This window comes from Leuciscus leuciscus (genome assembly GCF_965113295.1).
Source record: "Leuciscus leuciscus genome assembly, chromosome: 17".
In the NCBI taxonomy this organism is placed as follows: domain Eukaryota; kingdom Metazoa; phylum Chordata; class Actinopteri; order Cypriniformes; family Leuciscidae; genus Leuciscus; species Leuciscus leuciscus.
In genome coordinates, this window is record NC_138741.1 from 40,133,741 (window position 1) to 40,155,111 (window position 21,371).

A 21,371-nucleotide genomic window follows, 5' to 3' on the forward strand; every position below is an offset into this window, starting at 1 on the left:
AGAGTTAAATAAACTTATCACTTCATCTAAAACAACAACATGTTTATTAGATCCTATACCAACTAAACTACTGAAAGAAGTGTTACCTGTAGTGGAAGATCCTCTCCTCAATATTATTAACTCGTCTTTATCTCTAGGTCATGTTCCAAGAACATTTAAACTGGCAGTTATAAAACCTCTCATTAAGAAACCACAATTAGATCATAATAATCTAGCAAATTATAGACCCATTTCAAATCTTCCATTTATGTCTAAAATATTAGAAAAAGTGGTGTCCGCTCAACTGGGCTCTTTCTTGCAACAAAATGAGATCTATGAAAAGTTTCAGTCTGGATTCAGACCGCATCATAGCACTGAAACTGCGCTCGTTAAAATCACAAATGATTTACTTTTAGCTTCTGACCAAGGCTGTATCTCAATACTAGTTTTACTTGATCTTAGTGCTGCGTTCGATACTATAGATCATACATTACTCTTAGATCGACTACAAAATTATACTGGTGTTCAAGGACAAGCACTAAGCTGGTTCAAATCATACCTATCTGACCGCTACCATTTTGTCTATTTAAATGGAGAAAAATCGATCATAACTCCAGTAAACTATGGAGTGCCGCAGGGATCTGTATTAGGCCCTCTGTTATTTTCAATATATACTGTATGATGCCACTTGGAAATATTATAAGGAAACATGGAATTAGTTTCCATTGTTATGCTGATGACACTCAAATATATATTTCATCACGGCCGGATGAAAACGCAAAATTTTCCAAATTGACAGAGTGTGTTAAAGATATAAAAGATTGGATGACCCGTAATTTTCTTTTATTAAATCCAGACAAGACAGAGGTAATACTTATCGGTTCAAAAAACCGCCCACAAAACCTCGCACAATACAACTTTAACATCATAGGATGTCCTGTTACTTTATCCTCTACAGTAAAAGACCTGGGTGTTATACTCGATTGCAACCTGTCTTTTGAAAATCATATTTCATATGTTACAAAAACAGCATTTTTCCACCTTAGAAACATTGCTAAGCTACGTAATATGCTATCAGTTTCTGATGCAGAAAAGTTAGTTCATGCATTCATGACCTCGAGACTGGATTACTGTAATGCTTTACTAGCTGGTTGTCCTGCATCCTCAATAAACAAGCTACAGTTAGTCCAAAATGAGTTCTAACGCCGCTAGAGTTCTTACGAGATCAAGAAAATATGATCATATAACACCGATTTTATCATCACTGCATTGGTTACCTATAAAGTTCCGTATTAATTACAAGGTATTGCTACTGACCTATAAAGCCCTAAACGGCTTAGCTCCAGTCTATTTAACGGATCTTTTATCACCCTATAATCCATCGCGCTCTTTAAGATCACTAAATTCAAGGCTTTTGGTCATACCTAGGATATCCAGAACCACCAAAGGTGGGAGAGCATTCTCACATTTGGCTCCAAAACTCTGGAATAGTCTTCCTGATACTGTTCGTTGCTCAGACTCGCTCTCCCAGTTTAAAACTAGATTAAAGTCGCATCTCTTCAGCCAGGCATTCATATAATCCTACAGTTCAAACTACAATCCGGCCTCTAGCTCATAAATGCCAGAGGAGAACTGGCCCCCGACTGAGCCTGGGTTCTCCCAAGGTTTTTTTTTTCTCCATTAGGTCACCTGATGGAGTTTTAGGACACCATTAGGTCACTTGATGAAGTTTTTCGGTTCCTTGCCACTGTTGCCTTTGGCTTGCTCAGTTGGGGATATTTTGGGGATATTTAATTTAATTTTATCAATCAATAAATTCCTCTTGAAACAAACTTTGTTGTATTATTTTAATTTAATACTGTGAAGCTGCTTTGATACAATCTGTATTGTGAAAAGCGCTATACAAATAAACTTGACTTGACTTGACTTGACTTTGATTCTCTCATCTACACAGAAGCGGCAGTTTTCATTTTTGCAAATCATACATTATTACGATAGATAGATAGATAGATAGATAGACAATTTATTATAAAAGCATACATCTAGCTTACACATTTACCCAAATTATCATACGCCTGTTTAACCGAAGTTAATTTGGGTGGGTTTCTCCATTTCAATGTAACTTCTCTCTTTTACGGCCGTGAAGAGAGCGTTGCTCTCCTTGGCTGTGAACCGCTCCTGGCGCGCGTCTGGCAAATCCGCCGTTACAATAGCAATCCGCTATGGAAAAAGCGCATCTGCTCTTAAAGGGAATGTGAGCTGACGCTCTGATTGGTTTATTTCACGTTACGCCCAAACCACACCTATGAATAATGAAGCTACTTCAGACCAACCCATTTTAGATTTGCGCCTGGCGCAAGAGTCATTTTAGCCTGGTAATACCAGACTCTGCTACTTCACTTTGCTTCGTATACAGAGTCTGGAAGGGCATAATAGAGAAGTGTTTTCTCTCTCGCGGGGGGGCGCTTGTCTGAAGTTTAAAATCATTGGTTACCCGTAAGCCAATCACATAACGTTTGGTTATGGCGTGTGTTATGCGCATGCTCAGCCGCATCTAACTTCCACTGTAAACGTATGTATGATGCAAAAACTAAACCATCGAGCGAAATACCGGAGTGAACATGGCTGTGAATGACTTTTGGAGATTATGTGAAGTAAATCTACGCATCCACGGTACAATCAGCGTCTACGTCACGGCTCTCAGCCCGCCCTCTGTTCGTTGATTGGCCCGGCTGTTTTCAGGCCGGTGGAAAACTGAAAGATAGGCTGCTATCTCAGACTGACTACAGGAGCGAAATGAAATTAGCGGAAGTAGGAAGTCTGACGTAGTCAGGCTAGAGTCATTTATCCCGCCGGGAAAATAGCAACAGCGCCGAGACCCGCCCACAAAGTTACTTGCGCTTTGCGCTTGACACTTGCGTTTCAGATCGTTAAAATAGGGCCCATAGTGTTTGGTACTGTCCTAAAATTCAGTCATACTGGCAAGATGTTCTGGAAGATATGAGCGCTATTTTTGGAACTGTTTTGACCTGTGATCCTGTCTCGCTACTCTTGGGATATAGAGACAGTAAAATCAGTCCTGGTTCAAGCAGACTATGGGCCCTATTTTAACGATCTGAAACGCAAGTGTCAAAGCGCAAAGCGCAAGTAACTTTGTGGGCGGGTCTCGGCGCTGTTGCTATTTTCCCGGCGGGATAAATGACTATTGCGCCAGGCGCAAATCTAAAATGGGTTGGTCTGAAGTAGCTTCATTATTCATAGGTGTGGTTTGGGCGTAACGTGAAATAAACCAATCAGAGCGTCATCTCACATTCCCTTTAAGAGCAAACGCGCTTTTTCCATAGCGGATTGCTATTGAAACGGCGGATTTGCCAGGCGCGCGCCAGGAGCGGTTCACAGCCAAGGAGAGCAACGCTCTCGTCACGGCCGTAAAAGAGAGAAGTTACATTGAAATGGAGAAACCCACCCAAATTAACTTCGGTTAAACAGGCGTATGATAATTTGGGTAAATGTGTAAGCTAGATGTATGCTTTTATAATAAATAGTCTATCTATCTATCTATCTATCTATCTATCTATCTATCTATCGTAATAATGTATTCAAAAATGAAAACTGCTGCTTCTGTGTAGATGAGAGAATCAAAGTGTATGTGCGTTGTGCACACGCTACATTGATTATGGCCAAGCATGCGCCCTTAAAATAGCATATGAATAACATGCGCAACGCGCCACTGACTTTAAACTATTTTTTCCTGGTTAGTGGCGCAATTGTTTTCTAAACCTGCAAAATAGCATGAATGAACGTTTGCGCCGGAACACGCCTCCTCTTTGCGCTGAACCGCCCCCGGGAGCGCAAGTGTATTTCCTAACTTACCGACGTGCTTCTGTGGAGGGAAAAGTCCGCTTTGCGCGGGTACAAAATAGGAATGATACATGCGTCGGTGTACAAAGTCACTTGCGCTGGGTGCAAGATAGGGCCCTATATGATATTCTCACCTATGCTGCACGCAAGAACATTTTCCTGTCGTGGATTAGCGACAAACCTCCTTCTAAAACATCTTGGCATAAACTCATCATGGAGCTCTTTCCATTCTTTGGAATACCTAACTTGCCTTCTTCATTCCACAAAAGGACGTTTCTTAAATATTTGGACTCCCTATCTTCGTTTTACCAACTCTACTGTTGCATCTATATTGAATGGCGTCGCTATAGATTAATCATTTTTATTTGTATTGTGTCATATGTCCTGTATATTGTCCAGATGTATACTGTCCAGATCTATATTGTGCTGAGCCTTGTTCTCTGTTTTTCTGTTCTTGTTTGTTAAACCTAAATTTGTTCAAAAGAAAAAAAGAAAAAAAAAAAGAAAAAAAGTCTTTATTTCTTATGAATTGGTTTTGTAATTCTATAGTTTTTGTTAGCCAAGTGTATAACCATGAAGGACTTATGTTGACCTATTCTGAATTTCTTTCTAAATATAATATCCCAGTCACTCCTAAAGATTTAGCTGTTCCCTCTGGTCTAAAAATGCCTCTTAAAAACACCTGTCCTCTGCTCTTTCCAGACTCGTGGATCCCGCCGACGCCTGTCCTCTGCTCTCTCCAGACTCGTGGATCCCGCCGACGCCTGTCCTCTGCTCTCTCCGGACTCGTGGAACCCGCCGACGCCTGTCCTCTGCTCTCTCCGGACTCGTGGATCCCGCCGACGCCTGTCCTCTGCTCTCTCCGGACTCGTGGATCCCGCTCTCTCCAGACTCGTGGATCCCTCTCTCTCCAGACTCGTGGATCCCGCTCTCTCCAGACTCGTGGATCCCGCCGACGCCTGACCTCTGCTCTCTCCAGACTCGTGGATCCCGCCGACGCCTGTCCTCTGCTCTCTCCTGACTCGTGGATCCCGCCGACGCCTGTCCTCTGCTCTCTCCAGACTCGTGGATCCCGCTGACGCCTGTCCTCTGCTCTCTCCGGACTCGTGGATCCCGCTCTCTCCAGACTCGTGGATCCCGCTGACGCCTGTCCTCTGCTCTCTCCGGACTCGTGGATCCCGCTCTCTCCAGACTCGTGGATCCCGCTGACGCCTGTCCTCTGCTTTCTCCGGACTCGTGGATCCCGCCGACGCCTGTCCTCTGCTCTCTCCGGACTCGTGGATCCCGCCGACGCCTGTCCTCTGCTCTCTCCGGACTCGTGGATCCCGCTGACGCCTGTCCTCTGCTCTCTCCGGACTCGTGGATCCCGCTGACGCCTGTCCTCTGCTCTCTCCAGACTCGTGGATCCCGCTGACACTTGTCCTCTGCTCTCCCCAGACTCGTGGATCCCGCTGACGCCTGTCCTCTGCTCTCTCCAGACTCGTGGATCCCGCTGACGCCTGTCCTCTGATCTCTCCAGACTCGTGGATCCCGCTGACACTTGTCCTCTGCTCTCCCCAGACTCGTGGATCCCGCTGACGCCTGTCCTCTGCTCTCTCCAGACTCGTGGATCCCGCTGACGCCTGTCCTCTGCTCTCTCCAGACTCGTGGATCCCGCTGACACTTGTCCTCTGCTCCCTCCAGACTCGTGGATCCCGCTGACGCCTGTCCTCTGCTCTCTCCAGACTCGTGGATCCCGCTGACACTTGTCCTCTGCTCTCTCCAGACTCGTGGATCCCGCTGACGCCTGTCCTCTGCTCTCTCCAGACTCGTGGATCCCGCTGACGCCTGTCCTCTGCTCTCTCCAGACTCGTGGATCCCGCTGACGCTTGTCCTCTGCTCTCTCCAGACTCGTGGATCCCGCTGACGCCTGTCCTCTGCTCTCTCCAGACTCGTGGATCCCGCTGACGCTTGTCCTCTGCTCTCTCCAGACTCGTGGATCCCGCTGACGCCTGTCCTCTGCTCGCTCCAGACTCGTGGATCCCGCTGACACTTGTCCTCTGCTCTCTCCAGACTCGTGGATCCCGCTGACGCCTGTCCTCTGCTCTCTCCAGACTCGCGGATCCTGCTGATAAAGGCCGTTTCTATTTCTCTCTATCAGATATTAAAATAATAAGCGTTGTGTATGCGTTTCATAGGGATATTTTCTCCAGACCTGCTATTATATCATTCTGGAATGATTGTGCTGATAGTCTGTTGTGGAGTAAAATCTGGAAACTTCCTCATAAATATTTAATCACAAACTAAATCAAAGAAATTTCTCTTAAACTCATTTATACATATTACCCATGTAATTATTATCTTGTGAACAGATTTGATTGTGATATTGATACTGATATTTATTCATTGATTGATATTGATCTACATGATGAAACATTTTATCATTTATTTTGGAGTTGTCCTCATTCAGTTTGTTTCTTGTCAGATTTATCTTCCTTTATTAAGACTCATATCATGCCCAGTTTTCAACTGTGCTTTAAAAATGTGTTATTTGTTTTTTCTCTTATGACAAATCTTATTATAAGGTATATTACTTAGTTAATCTGCTACTTCTTTTAGCTAAATGTAGTATTCATAAATGTTACTTCTTCAAATTTTGAGAAAATAAGCCTACTGTTTTTTAAGATCAGAAATTCAACAATAACCCAGCCAAACACAATATTGTTTTTAAAAAATAAGGTGCAAAGTGTGTTTCAATTTGTAAACATTTTCAAAATTTTTATTTAACTTTTAAGTTTGTCACTGTTTCTTTATAACAAAGACATATATATATATATATATATATATATATATATATATATATATATATATGTCTTTTTTGTTTGTTTGTTTACTCAATGTACCCCCTTGACTGTAGGTGTAATTCTTAAATATATATATATATTTTTTTATATATATATCCCGAGTTCACAGACTTTGAGTGGCGTTCCAGGCCCCGTTTACACTACGCCGTATTTATGCGGGTTGATGTAAATGACAACTTTTTTGAAACGATGTTGTGTGCACGATGTTATTATTAAAAACGGAGGGGGGAAATATTCGTTTCTCTAAATACCCGGCTATGAGTAAACGTGGCCCCAGACGTTATTATCAAGAACGGTGTGGAGGGGTGTCCAGAGCTGTCTGTAACACGTGGGAACAGCATTAGGTTTGGGAGGTTCTTCCTGCCACGTGCTGACGAGAGTCTCTCTGATTGGCGGGTTCGCTCTGACGAGAGTCTCTCTGATTGGCGGGTTCGCTCTGACGTCACCTCCGTCATGGCGGCGCCCTCGTGCTGAGCGTGTGTGTGTGTGTGTGAACCGTGGATGTGTGACAAAACACAGACAACTACATGTAAGATTTACCTTTAATTTCACAACGAATGCTGTAAAACACTCGTGTTGAGAACTAATCGCATTTTATCAGTGAATGTTTGTCTAATGCTATTTTTTATGTCGAAGTTAAGGCTAATGTGCGTGTTAGATTGTTGTTGAAGTTGAAGATTGTCAGAACACATTCAGTGATATTTTCTGCACTACATGAACATAAATACAATATTACCTTGTTTTGCATAGTATTATAACACTATATTTTACCGTGTCCTTGTTGTTACATATTTTACCTCTACTTACTGTAGTAATGACAGTAAATTATGCATAATTACTAGCAACTAACCTTAAAACAAACGATAACCTTAGTCCTATATTATATATTTGTTGTTAATTAGTATTACTCAGAGCTTAAACACGGACACCTTAAAATGAAGTGTAACCTTTTGTGATAATGCCATGCTATTTTTAAGTATCCTTATATTACTATTATAGTATTCATTACTTCAATGAGCTCATTGTTTCTGCCTTAAATTATGACATTTTTTGCTAACTGTGATTTTGTACGTACATTTCTGAAATACAGTACATAGGCGGTCTCCTCTGATAACAGATCACTGTAACTGTGAAGTGGACTCATGCACTTTCTGTTCAGATGTGTTTGTGAAAATCCCTAGACAAATAAATGTGAATTGAATTGAATTATTACAGTCAACTTTTGTATAGTGTTTACATGATGAGTTATCTTAACATCAGGATCTCTTTATCTCAGGACAGATTCTCCAGCCCATATTCAGCTCACAGACCCAGAGTCCTGTATATGAAGAGTTCAGATGCAAAAGCCTCTAAGTGCCATCTGACATTTTCTTCTCAATGATCATTTTTATCAAGCTCGTTTATTTAAATTTAGTAATTTCACTTCAATGGCAATTAATAGGTCATTTTCATTCTAGAAGAAAATTTCAGATGGCACTTAGAGGCTTTTGCAACTGAACTCTTCATATATACTCCTCATGTCTGCTAAAATTATAGAGTAAATGCTTAAATAATAGGGTAAATTAAGGGTAAGATGACCCACCTTAATTATGTCTCCTGATCATTCAATAGATGACACAAACTCTCATCTCATCACTCTTGATGAATATGCTATTCTTAATTTTATTAGTGTATTACCGTGCCTGTGCTGCATTACACCGCTGTTCCTCTGACTCCGCCCCTCTCTCTCCCGCAGGAGATGAAGAAGATGAAGAAGAAGGTGAAGGTGAAGAAGGCTAGCGGCCGCCTGCTGTCCTCCAGGAGAGGGATCGTGGTCCGGGGCCAGTGGAAGGCCGTGGATGTGGATCCCAGTCTGTTCTCGGACCAGGGGCTGGACGGCCTGGTGTGCTTCGAGGAGCTCACCGATTACTCCCTGGTGGAGCCCGAGAGGGCCGTCGCTGTGCGGGAAACCACACCGAAAGACAAGAAGAAGAAGAGAAAAGCCAGCGAGATGGAAGCTGAAGAGCGGCCGCAGTCTGACGCTGAAGACAAGCCTGATGAAGAGAAGAACAAGAGGCAGAAGAACAACGAACCCGACGAGGAATTCCAGAATGAGCCGCTGGAGGATCAGATCTCACAGGACGAGTGTTCTGATGTGACTCCAGAAACACAACTCAAGACATCCAACAAGAAGAAGAAGAAGAAGAAGAAGCAGAAGAAGCCAGCGCTGGCCGAACCTCCGGCTGTGTGTGGGAAGAAGAGCCGGAACTGGAGCAGTGCGGCGCTCGAGGACCCCGAGGCTCCGGGGACAGACGTGTCTGCGTGGAAAGACCTGTTCGTACCGGCGCCTGTTTTAAAAGCTCTCAGTGCGCTGGGGTTTTCGGCACCGACTCCCATCCAGGCCCTGGCGCTGCCGCCGGCCATCCGGGACCGACTGGACGTGCTGGGAGCGGCCGAGACCGGTGAGTCCCCATCCCCACACCAGGAGTAATCATGCCTGGGTAAAGCTGGATTATGATGACATAAAAAGTCAAAATTTACACAAAATGTCAAAAAAACATTTTAACTTTTATCTCACAATTTTGACTTTTTATGGCATAATTATGAAATAAGTCAAATTTATGACTTAATATCTCATAATTATTATTTGGTATGACAATTTTAACTTGTCAATTCTGATTTACAAAAGAATGTTTTTTCAGGTGTTCATGTTTTGCTGCTGCGTCTCTGAGGTTAAAGTCTGTTTAGTCAATCATCACTAGTACTAGTAATCAAACGATATATCACCACAGTAAGTCGTAGTTCATCATGTCGCTCACACTTATTGATCCTGTTCGTGTTCTTATCGACTGCAGGCAGTGGGAAGACGCTGTGTTTCGGTATTCCGATGATCCACATGATTCTGGAATGGAAGGAAGCGTCGAGCCACGATCAGACGGATGAACGCAGGAACCCTGATGATGCAGAGACGCGTGTGGAGAGTCTGTACCTGCCGTCAGACACGAGTCCTGCGAGCGATGAGCCACAGGATGATGAGGACGAGGACTGCAGCGCTCCTGATCAAGCTGGACCGGACGATGAGGGTGAGAAGGGTGTGGACTGCAGCGCTCCTGATGGAGGACCGGATGACTGTGCTAGCGCTGATGGAGGACCGGATGACTGTGCTAGCGCTGATGGAGGACCGGATGACTGTGCCAGCGCTGTTGAAGCTGGAGCTGATGACTGTGTGAGCACTGATGAACCGCAGAAGCAGCCGCTGCTCGGTCTTATCCTGACCCCCACCAGAGAGCTGGCCGTTCAGGTCAAACACCACATCGATGCCGTGGCTCGCTTCACAGGTCAGTGTGGCTTCATCTGATATACAATATATGTGATGGTGTGGTGATGTGATGGTGTGGTGATGTGATGGTGTGATATTGTGATGTGATGGTGTGGTGATGTGATGTTGAGCAGGTATCAAGACAGCGTTAGTGGTGGATGTGATAGTGTGGTGATGTGATGGTGTGGTGATGTGATGTGTGGTGATGTGATAGTGTGGTGATGTGATGGTGATGTGATGGTGATGTGATGGTGATGTGATGGTGTGGTGATGGTGATGGTGATGTGGTGATGTGATGGTGATGTGATGGTGTGGTGATGGTGATGGTGATGTGATGTGATGGTGTGGTGTGGTGATGTGATGTGTGGTGATGTGATGTGATGTGTGGTGATGTGATGTGATGGTGTGGTGATGTGATGGTGTGGTGATGTGATGTGTGGTGATGTGATGGTGTGGTGATGTGATAGTGTGGTGATGTGATGGTGTGGTGATGTGATGTGTGGTGGTGTGGTGATGTGATGGTGATGTGATGGTGATGTGATGGTGATGTGATGGTGATGTGGTGGTGTGGTGATGGTGGTGTGGTGATGGTGTAATGTGATAGTGTGGTGATGTGATGGTGTGGTGATGTGATGGTGTGGTGATGTGATGTGATGGTGTGGTGATGTGATGGTGTGGTGATGTGATGGTGTGGTGATGTGATGGTGTGGTGATGTGATGGTGTGGTGATGTGATGGTGTGGTGATGTGATGGTGTGGTGATGTGATAGTGTGGTGATGTGTGGTGATGTGATGTGTGGTGATGTGATAGTGTGGTGATGTGATAGTGTGGTGATGTGATAGTGTGGTGATGTGATAGTGTGGTGATGGTGTGGTGATGTGATGTGTGGTGATGTGATGGTGATGTGATGGTGTGTGATGGTGATGTGGTGGTGTGGTGATGTGATAGTGTGGTGATGGTGTGGTGATGTGATGTGTGGTGATGTGATGGTGATGGTGATGTGATGGTGATGTGATGGTGTGTGATGGTGATGTGATAGTGTGGTGATGTGATGTGTGGTGATGTGATGTGTGGTGATGTGATGTGATAGTGTGGTGATGTGATGTGTGGTGATGTGATGTGTGGTGATGTGATAGTGTGGTGATGTGATGTGTGGTGATGTGATGTGTGGTGATGTGATGTGTGGTGATGTGATGTGTGGTGATGTGATAGTGTGGTGATGTGATAGTGTGGTGATGTGATAGTGTGGTGATGTGATGGTGTGGTGATGTGATGTGTGGTGATGTGATGGTGATGTGATGGTGTGTGATGGTGATGTGGTGGTGTGGTGATGTGATAGTGTGGTGATGTGATGGTGTGGTGATGTGATGGTGATGTGATGGTGTGTGATGGTGATGTGGTGGTGTGGTGATGTGATAGTGTGGTGATGGTGTGGTGATGTGATGTGTGGTGATGTGATGGTGTGGTGATGTGATGGTGTGATGGTGTGGTGATGTGATAGTGTGGTGATGTGATAGTGTGGTGATGTGATAGTGTGGTGATGTGATAGTGTGGTGATGTGTGGTGATGTGATAGTGTGGTGATGGTGTGGTGATGTGATGTGATGTGATGGTGATGTGATGGTGATGTGGTGGTGTGGTGATGTGATAGTGTGGTGATGGTGTGGTGATGTGATAGTGTGGTGATGGTGTGGTGATGTGATGTGTGGTGATGTGTGGTGATGTGATGGTGTGTGATGGTGATGTGATGGTGATGTGATAGTGTGGTGATGTGATAGTGTGGTGATGTGATGTGTGGTGATGTGATGTGTGGTGATGTGATTGTGTGGTGATGTGATTGTGTGGTGATGTGATGTGTTGTGATGTGATAGTGTGGTGATGTGATGTGTGGTGATGTGATAGTGTGGTGATGTGATAGTGTGGTGATGTGATAGTGTGGTGATGTGATGTGTGGTGATGTGATGGTGTGGTGATGTGATGTGTGGTGATGTGATGGTGATGTGATGGTGTGTGATGGTGATGTGGTGGTGTGGTGATGTGATAGTGTGGTGATGTGATAGTGTGGTGTGGTGATGTGATGTGTGGTGATGTGATGGTGATGTGATAGTGTGGTGATGTGATAGTGTGGTGATGTGATGTGTGGTGATGTGATGTGTGGTGATGTGATGTGTGGTGATGTGATAGTGTGGTGATGTGATAGTGTGGTGATGTGATGTGTGGTGATGTGATAGTGTGGTGATTAGGGCTGTCAAAATTGCTCAAAAATGACGTTCGAATATTCCCTCTAAAAAACACACGAATATTCGAACTATTCGAACATCTAGTTGCGCATTTTTTCAATGACGCGCATTACGTCAATAACAGGACAAATTAATACAAAGAGACATACATAACTTGTATAGGTAGTTAATTTAAGTTTAAACATATTTGACAATGTATTACCAACACAAAACCAAGTAAATAAACTAATGGCCAAGACCGCAGACCTCAGTCTCGCTCACTCGCAGGCACTCTCTCTCTCTCTCTCTCGCGCTCACGCTCTCTCTGCTCATAACGGTTTAAATGAACAACAATAAGCACATGTTGAGTGCTGATCAAGAGTTTTGTGCAAGCAATTTAAGGTCGCGACTCTTGCCCCAAATATAGCAGGCTTCATTCAGTGATTGAAACAAATGTATTAACATTAATTGAAGTTTTACAGTATAGAACCGACATTGAACGCTCCGAGCGAGCTGTGCTGTGGTAAACATGGAACTTTTGATGTGATGTGTGGTGATGTGATGTGATAGTGTGGTGATGTGATGTGTGGTGATGTGATGTGTGGTGATGTGATAGTGTGGTGATGTGATGTGTGGTGATGTGATGTGTGGTGATGTGATGTGTGGTGATGTGATGTGATGTGATAGTGTGGTGATGGTGTGGTGATGTGATGTGTGGTGATGTGATGGTGATGTGATGGTGATGGTGTGGTGATGTGATAGTGTGGTGATGGTGTGGTGATGTGATAGTGTGGTGATGGTGTGGTGATGTGATGTGTGGTGATGTGTGGTGATGTGATGGTGTGTGATGGTGATGTGATGGTGATGTGATAGTGTGGTGATGTGATAGTGTGGTGATGTGATGTGTGGTGATGTGATGTGTGGTGATGTGATAGTGTGGTGATGTGATAGTGTGGTGATGTGATAGTGTGGTGATGTGATAGTGTGGTGATGTGATGTGTGGTGATGTGATGGTGTGGTGATGTGATGTGTGGTGATGTGATGGTGATGTGATGGTGTGTGATGGTGATGTGGTGGTGTGGTGATGTGATAGTGTGGTGATGTGATAGTGTGGTGTGGTGATGTGATGTGTGGTGATGTGATGGTGATGTGATAGTGTGGTGATGTGATAGTGTGGTGATGTGATGTGTGGTGATGTGATGTGTGGTGATGTGATAGTGTGGTGATGTGATAGTGTGGTGATGTGATGTGTGGTGATGTGATAGTGTGGTGATTAGGGCTGTCAAAATTGCTCAAAAATGACGTTCGAATATTCCCTCTAAAAAACACACGAATATTCGAACTATTCGAACATCTAGTTGCGCATTTTTTCAATGACGCGCATTACGTCAATAACAGGACAAATTAATACAAAGAGACATACATAACTTGTATAGGTAGTTAATTTAAGTTTAAACATATTTGACAATGTATTACCAACACAAAACCAAGTAAATAAACTAATGGCCAAGACCGCAGACCTCAGTCTCGCTCACTCGCAGGCACTCTCTCTCTCTCTCTCTCGCGCTCACGCTCTCTCTGCTCATAACGGTTTAAATGAACAACAATAAGCACATGTTGAGTGCTGATCAAGAGTTTTGTGCAAGCAATTTAAGGTCGCGACTCTTGCCCCAAATATAGCAGGCTTCATTCAGTGATTGAAACAAATGTATTAACATTAATTGAAGTTTTACAGTATAGAACCGACATTGAACGCTCCGAGCGAGCTGTGCTGTGGTAAACATGGAACTTTTCTGTTTAACTTTAAATAAAATGAGGCACACAATTCCGAGAAATGTGACAATAAAGAACTTTTACCCTGAGGTTCATAAAAAATAAAGTGCTATTAAAAAAGAAAAAGGCTACTTACATTATTGGTGCTTGTATTAAAAAAAGGAAAAACTGACTGCAATTTATTCCATTGTCTTTTAGTGCACTGTCAACTTTCAGCAGTGCGACTCGTGTGACCTGTCCCTCAAGCCTTGTTTATACTCGACGCGTCCGCACGAGCGCGAATCGCCCCCTATCGTTTCAAAGAATAGTACAACGGCGAGCGCGTCGAGTATAAACGCCTCGTCCGTTTGGGGAGGTGCGCGCGCAGTCTGCGGAACAAGGCTTCAGGCAGCGCGCGCGCCCACTCGCAAAGCAGACAGCCGCGCCTCTGCTTCCGCGGGCGTGTTTTTCCATATTCGAAATTCACATTCGAATATTAATTTTCACGTTCGAATTTCTGTTTTTTAAAACTATTCGAATATATATTCGAATTTAGAATATTCGTTGACAGCCCTAGTGGTGATGTGATAGTGTGGTGATGTGATAGTGTGGTGATGTGTGGTGATGTGATTGTGTGTGATGGTGATGTGGTGGTGTGGTGATGGTGTAATGTGATGTTGTATTAAGAGCAGTGTGATGTTGAGCAGGTATCAAGCCGGTGTTAGTGGTGATGTGATGGTGTAATGTGATGTTGAACAGGTATCAAGACTGCGTTAGTGGTGGATGTGATAGTGTGGTGATCTAAATTCAGGCTTGTGCAAAATTCAGAATTTCAGAATTGGCCTCCATTCAATTCATGAATTTGAATTTGAATTGAATTGACTCCGCCCCACAGGACGTTGAATTGAATTTGAATTGGAATGACAGGAAGTGGAATTAAATTCATGGCAATTCAAAGAAATTCCACACAGTCACACAACAGAAAGAATGTGTTGAGTCTCGCATGCGTTCAGTGTTAGGAAGGTTACTTTGGAAATGTTATTGCTTACTGTTATTAGTTACCCATTATAAATCTGGTTTGGATTACTTTATTTGGATAACTTTATCAATGCAAAGCAATTTCGTTTTAAGTTGATTAGTAACTAATTGATTTAAACATTTTACCTCAGTAATACAACTAAATACAATTACATTAATTTTGTAATTTAATAACAGAAATTTCATTTCACATAACTATTTACTCCTCAACTAGGGGTGCAACGGTACAGATAGCCCACGGTACGGTCCGTACCTCGGTTTTTGGGCCACGGTCTCGGTTCGGTTTCGGTACATGTTTTGTGCAGAAAGAGACTGCTATTTCATCCCAAAAATATGTTTTATTTTTCTTATGAGCATAAACAGAATGTCACAGTAGGAAGAACATCAATGTATGGAATAAATGAACACTCTAGTCTGTACTGAACAACACTAAGTTATACAACCTCTTCAACTATCACTTATATGAAATACAAAATGTAAACAAACACACTTCAAAATATTCAAGTGGATCCCAATTCCAAACCTTGATAACTGGTATATGAAGTGATCAATGTGAAAGAAAAAGTGCACTTTTACCTTTAACAAACATAAATTAGCTTGTGCTTTGAATAAAAAAAAGCAGAGCAAAATAATATAATAAAAAAATACTGCATTCAGGATACAAAGTGCAATGTTATTTACTCATCCACTATTGAGAGATTCTTGTGCAAAAAGATGAGTCTATCAACACTGTCTGGTGCAAGGCGAGACCGGTTGGCACTAACGATGTCCCCAGCAGTGGAGAAAATTCTCAACTTTTCAGAATGCCGCAAGCGCACCGTAGGTCACGTGACAAGAACCAACCAGAGCGCAGCTGATGGTTGCTTTAGCAACGACAGACGCCTCCGGAGCGCAACCGCCCTAGCGCTTTGGAAAAAGAATGCGGCGCGCCTAGCATTTTCTACGCGTTTTTGGCGCGATATGTGAACGGTGCCTAAAGCAAAAACGAAAAGGATCAGCGCGAACTCAATGGCAAAACCGAAGTCCCGCGGGACACGAGAGTAGATTGTCCCGTGCAGGGCTGACCGAACGGTCCGGGATTTTACCGTGTACCGTTGCATCCCTATCCTCAACCCTGCATACATATTGTTCTAAAATAGATATTGATCAAATTCTTGAAATAAATTACCCCCTCAATGTTGTTTAATTAGTTTTGTTCCAATGTAATTTTCATTTCAAAGTAATCACACAAACACAAAGTTGTTGTAAATGCAGTTATCATTTATTCCAATGCAAAAAATGACTGAGCAACACTGTTGCATCTAATTCTCCATAGCTCCTCAAATGTGTTATCATTGAGTCTGCACTGTTCTGGTCTGAATATCTGTCCTGCAACACTAAAGATTCTCTCAACAGGTGCAGACTCAGAGTGAAGTTGTAAGGGACTTCTGAAACTTAAAAAGTCCAGTGTTGCCCATCAAATAGTGCTTTCAAACAAATGTCCACCTCAAATTGTTTAGCAACCATTTTAAATACTTGGTTAAAGTAAAGCATTCTGGGAAATGGAGTCATGTTCCATCATGTTCCACAAAATTACAATTACAATAAATCAAACTTAATTATTTGTTCTGTGACTAGAGCTTTTAACATTCATTGCTGGGGGAAAACATATCCTTTTAATGTAATCTGTACAAGTAGTTCAAACTAATATCCTTTATAATGCAATCATATCTGACATATACTGTAAAGCTTCATTGTTAAACACTTCACTTAAAATATGTATATGAATTTCTTTGAATTTTTATTGAATTGCAATTCTGCTTCCTTTAATTCATATTCGAATTTTAATTCTAGATCCTGTTTTTGACATCAATTCAAATTCAATTCTGAATTGTGCACAAGCCTGGTGGTGATGTGGTGATGTGATGGTGTGGGGATGTGATGGTGTGATGATGGTGTAATGTGATGTTGAGCAGGTATCAAGACGGCGTTAGTGGTGGATGTGATGGTGTGGTGATGTGATGTGATGGTGTGGGGATGTGATGGTGTGATGATGGTGTAATGTGATGTTGAGCAGGTATCAAGACTGCGTTAGTGGTGGATGTGATGGTGTGGTGATGTGATGGTGATGGTGATGTGATGGTGTTATGTGATGTTGAACAGGTATCAAGACGGCGTTAGTGGTGGATGTGATGGTGTGGTGATGTGATGTGATGGTGTGATGTGATGTGATGGTGTGATGGTGTGGTGATGTGATGTGATGTGATGGTGTGATGTGATGTGATGGTGTGGTGATGTGATGGTGTTGTGATGTGATGGTGTGGTGATGTGATGGTGTGGTGATGTGATGGTGTGGTGATGTGATGGTGTGGTGATGTGATGGTGTGGTGATGTGATGGTGTGGTGATGTGATGGTGTGGTGATGTGATGGTGTGGTGATGTGATGGTGTGGTGATGTGATGGTGATGGTGTGGGGATGTGATGGTGTTATGTGATGTTGAGCAGGTATCAAGACGGCGTTAGTGGTGGATGTGATGGTGTGGTGATGTGATGTGATGGTGTGGTGATGTGATGTGATGGTGTGGTGATGTGATGTGATGGTGTGGTGATGTGATGGTGATGGTGTGGGGATGTGATGGTGTTATGTGATGTTGAGCAGGTATCAAGACGGCGTTAGTGGTGGATGTGATGGTGTGGTGTGGTGATGTGATGCTGATGTGATGTGATGGTGTGGTGATGTGATGGTGATGTGATGGTGATGTGATGGTGATGTGATGGTGATGTGATGGTGTGGTGATGGTGTGATGTGATGTTGAGCAGGTATCAAGACGGCGTTAGTGGTGGGTGGAATGGCGATGCAGAAGCAGCAGCGGATGTTGATGCGACGGCCCGAGATCATCATCGCCACACCAGGACGCCTGTGGGAGTTGATCAAAGAGAGACACGCACACCTGCAGGACCTGCGACAGCTGCGGTACCTCTCTCTCACACACACACACACACACACACACACAGCACACTATCAACACACACACAGCACACTATCAGCACACTATCAACACACACACCCATCACAATATCAACACGCACCCATCACAATATCAACACACGCCCATCACAATATCAACACACACGCCCATCACAATATCAACACGCACCCATCACAATATCAACACACGCCCATCACAATATCAACACGCACCCATCACAATATCAACACGCACCCATCACAATATCAACACGCACCCATCACAATATCAACACGCACCCATCACAATATCAACACACGCCCATCACAATATCAACACACGCCCATCACAATATCAACACACACGCCCATCACAATATCAACACGCACCCATCACAATATCAACACGCACCCATCACAATATCAACACACGCCCATCACAATATCAACACACACCCATCACAATATCAACACGCACCCATCACAATATCAACACGCGCCCATCACAATATCAACACACGCCCATCACAATATCAACACACACGCCCATCACAATATCAACACGCACCCATCACAATATCAACACACGCCCATCACAATATCAACACGCACCCATCACAATATCAACACACGCCCATCACAACACACGCCCATCACAATATCAACACACACGCCCATCACAATATCAACACACGCCCATCACAATATCAACACGCACCCATCACAATATCAACACACGCCCATCACAACACACGCCCATCACAATATCAACACACACGCCCATCACAATATCAACACGCGCCCATCACAATATCAACACGCACCCATCACAATATCAACACACGCCCATCACACTATCAACACACACCCATCACAATATCAACACACGCCCATCACACTATCAACACGCACCCATCACACTATCAACACACGCCCATCACACTATCAACACACACCCATCACAATATCAACACACACCCATCACAATATCAACACGCACCCATCACAATATCAACACGCACCCATCACATCAACACACGCCCATCACAATATCAACACACACGCCCATCACAATATCAACACACACGCCCATCACAATATCAACACGCACCCATCACAATATCAACACACGCCCATCACAATATCAACACACACCCATCACAATATCAACACACGCCCATCACAACACACGCCCATCACAATATCAACACACACGCCCATCACAATATCAACACACGCCCATCACAATATCAACACGCGCCCATCACAATATCAACACGCACCCATCACAATATCAACACACGCCCATCACAACACACGCCCATCACAATATCAACACACACGCCCATCACAATATCAACACACGCCCATCACAATATCAACACGCGCCCATCACAATATCAACACGCGCCCATCACAATATCAACACGCACCCATCACAATATCAACACACACGCCCATCACAATATCAACACGCACCCATCACAATATCAACACACGCCCATCACAATATCAACACGCACCCATCACAATATCAACACACGCCCATCACAACACACGCCCATCACAATATCAACACACACGCCCATCACAATATCAACACACGCCCATCACAATATCAACACGCACCCATCACAATATCAACACACGCCCATCACAACACACGCCCATCACAATATCAACACACACGCCCATCACAATATCAACACGCGCCCATCACAATATCAACACGCACCCATCACAATATCAACACACGCCCATCACACTATCAACACACACCCATCACAATATCAACACACGCCCATCACACTATCAACACGCACCCATCACAATATCAACACACGCCCATCACACTATCAACACACACCCATCACAATATCAACACACACCCATCACAATATCAACACGCACCCATCACAATATCAACACGCACCCATCACATCAACACACGCCCATCACAATATCAACACGCACCCATCACAATATCAACACACGCCCATCACAATATCAACACACACCCATCACAATATCAACACGCGCCCATCACAATATCAACACGCACCCATCACAATATCAACACACGCCCATCACAACACACGCCCATCACAATATCAACACACACGCCCATCACAATATCAACACGCACCCATCACAATATCAACACACGCCCATCACAATATCAACACACACCCATCACAATATCAACACACGCCCATCACAACACACGCCCATCACAATATCAACACACACGCCCATCACAATATCAACACACGCCCATCACAATATCAACACGCGCCCATCACAATATCAACACGCACCCATCACAATATCAACACACGCCCATCACAACACACGCCCATCACAATATCAACACACACGCCCATCACAATATCAACACACGCCCATCACAATATCAACACGCGCCCATCACAATATCAACACACGCCCATCACACTATCAACACACACCCATCACAATATCAACACACACCCATCACAATATCAACACACACCATCACAATATCAACACACACCATCACAATATCAACACGCACCCATCACAATATCAACACACGCCCATCACACTATCAACACACACCCATCACAATATCAACACACACCCATCACAATATCAACACGCACCCATCACAATATCAACACACACACCCATCACAATATCAACACGCACCCATCACAATATCAACACACGCCCATCACAATATCAACACGCACCCATCACAATATCAACACACGCCCATCACAACACACGCCCATCACAATATCAACACACACGCCCATCACAATATCAACACGCGCCCATCACAATATCAACACGCACCCATCACAATATCAACAATATCAACACGCGCCCATCACAATATCAACACGCACCCATCACAATATCAACACACGCCCATCACAATATCAACACGCGCCCATCACAATATCAACACGCGCCCATCACAATATCAACACACGGCCATCACAATATCAACACGCGCCCATCACAATATCAACACGCGCCCATCACAATATCAACACGCGCCCATCACAATATCAACACACGCCCATCACAATATCAACACACGCCCATCACAATATCAACACACACGCCCATCACAATATCAACACACACGCCCATCACAATATCAACACACGCGCCCATCACAATATCAACACACGCGCCCATCACAATATCAACACACACGCCCATCACAATATCAACACACACCCATCACAATATCAACACACACGCCCATCACAATATCAACACGCACCCATCACAATATCAACACACACCATCACAATATCAACACACACCCATCACAATATCAACACGCACCCATCACAATATCAACACACACCATCACAATATCAACACACACCCATCACAATATCAACACACACCCATCACAATATCAACACGCACCCATCA

The 21,371-nt window shown here is 43.9% G+C and overlaps 1 protein-coding gene across 2 annotated transcripts in view; it reads left to right on the forward strand.

Annotated features, from left to right (window-relative positions):
• The first annotated feature begins 7,037 nt into the window (after positions 1-7,037).
• ddx24 (DEAD (Asp-Glu-Ala-Asp) box helicase 24) overlaps positions 7,038-21,371 on the forward strand; it is a 34,372-nt gene continuing 20,038 nt past the window's right edge. The window contains exons 1-4 of one of the 2 annotated variants that reach the window (XM_082143457.1): positions 7,038-7,212; positions 8,419-9,124; positions 9,518-10,000; positions 17,789-17,942. In XM_082143457.1, the coding sequence (XP_081999583.1) occupies positions 8,422-9,124; positions 9,518-10,000; positions 17,789-17,942 (1,340 nt within the window). In that variant the 5' untranslated portion in view covers positions 7,038-7,212; positions 8,419-8,421. The remainder of the gene's footprint in view (positions 7,213-8,418; positions 9,125-9,517; positions 10,001-17,788; positions 17,943-21,371) is intronic. The other variant, XM_082143456.1, reaches the window with a different exon arrangement.